The sequence below is a fragment of the Myotis brandtii genome, unplaced genomic scaffold (genome assembly GCF_000412655.1).
Source record: "Myotis brandtii unplaced genomic scaffold, ASM41265v1 scaffold317, whole genome shotgun sequence".
NCBI classification, from domain to species: domain Eukaryota; kingdom Metazoa; phylum Chordata; class Mammalia; order Chiroptera; family Vespertilionidae; genus Myotis; species Myotis brandtii.
The window spans coordinates 1,347,894-1,348,197 of NW_005362155.1; the positions used below are offsets into that span (position 1 = coordinate 1,347,894).

The following is a 304-nucleotide window of genomic DNA, read 5'->3' on the forward strand; positions in this document are numbered from 1 at the left end:
ACGTAGGGGCAGGTGTTGCAGGCGAAACGGTGGCAGCGCTGTCCCTCCTCCACGATGAGCCCATTCCCGCAGCCGGGGCAGAAGAGCAGCATGACTGCCGCCCCGCAGATCCCGCAGATCCCGCAGCCCTCGCGGTTGCTCAGGCGCCGACACTAGGCCCGCCTCCAGCTCTCATTGGCTCATGCTGCCACCCTGCCCTCAGCTCACCAATAGGCACGCCGGCTTCGCGCTCCCAGCGAGCTCTGCGGAAGGCCTCGCACTTATTGGCTCTCGCGGAAGCCCCGCCCCCCACACGCCCACTGTG

General features: G+C 68.1%; 1 protein-coding gene across 1 annotated transcript in view; it reads right to left on the bottom strand.

Annotated features, from left to right (window-relative positions):
- The window catches only part of POLR3K (polymerase (RNA) III (DNA directed) polypeptide K, 12.3 kDa), a 3,229-nt gene extending 3,012 nt beyond the window's left edge, over positions 1 to 217 (bottom strand). Inside the window, exon 1 of the mRNA XM_005870409.2 lies at positions 3 to 217. Coding sequence (XP_005870471.1) covers positions 3 to 92 — 90 coding nt within the window. The 5' untranslated portion in view covers positions 93 to 217. The remainder of the gene's footprint in view (positions 1 to 2) is intronic.
- Positions 218 to 304: the final 87 nt, after the last annotated feature.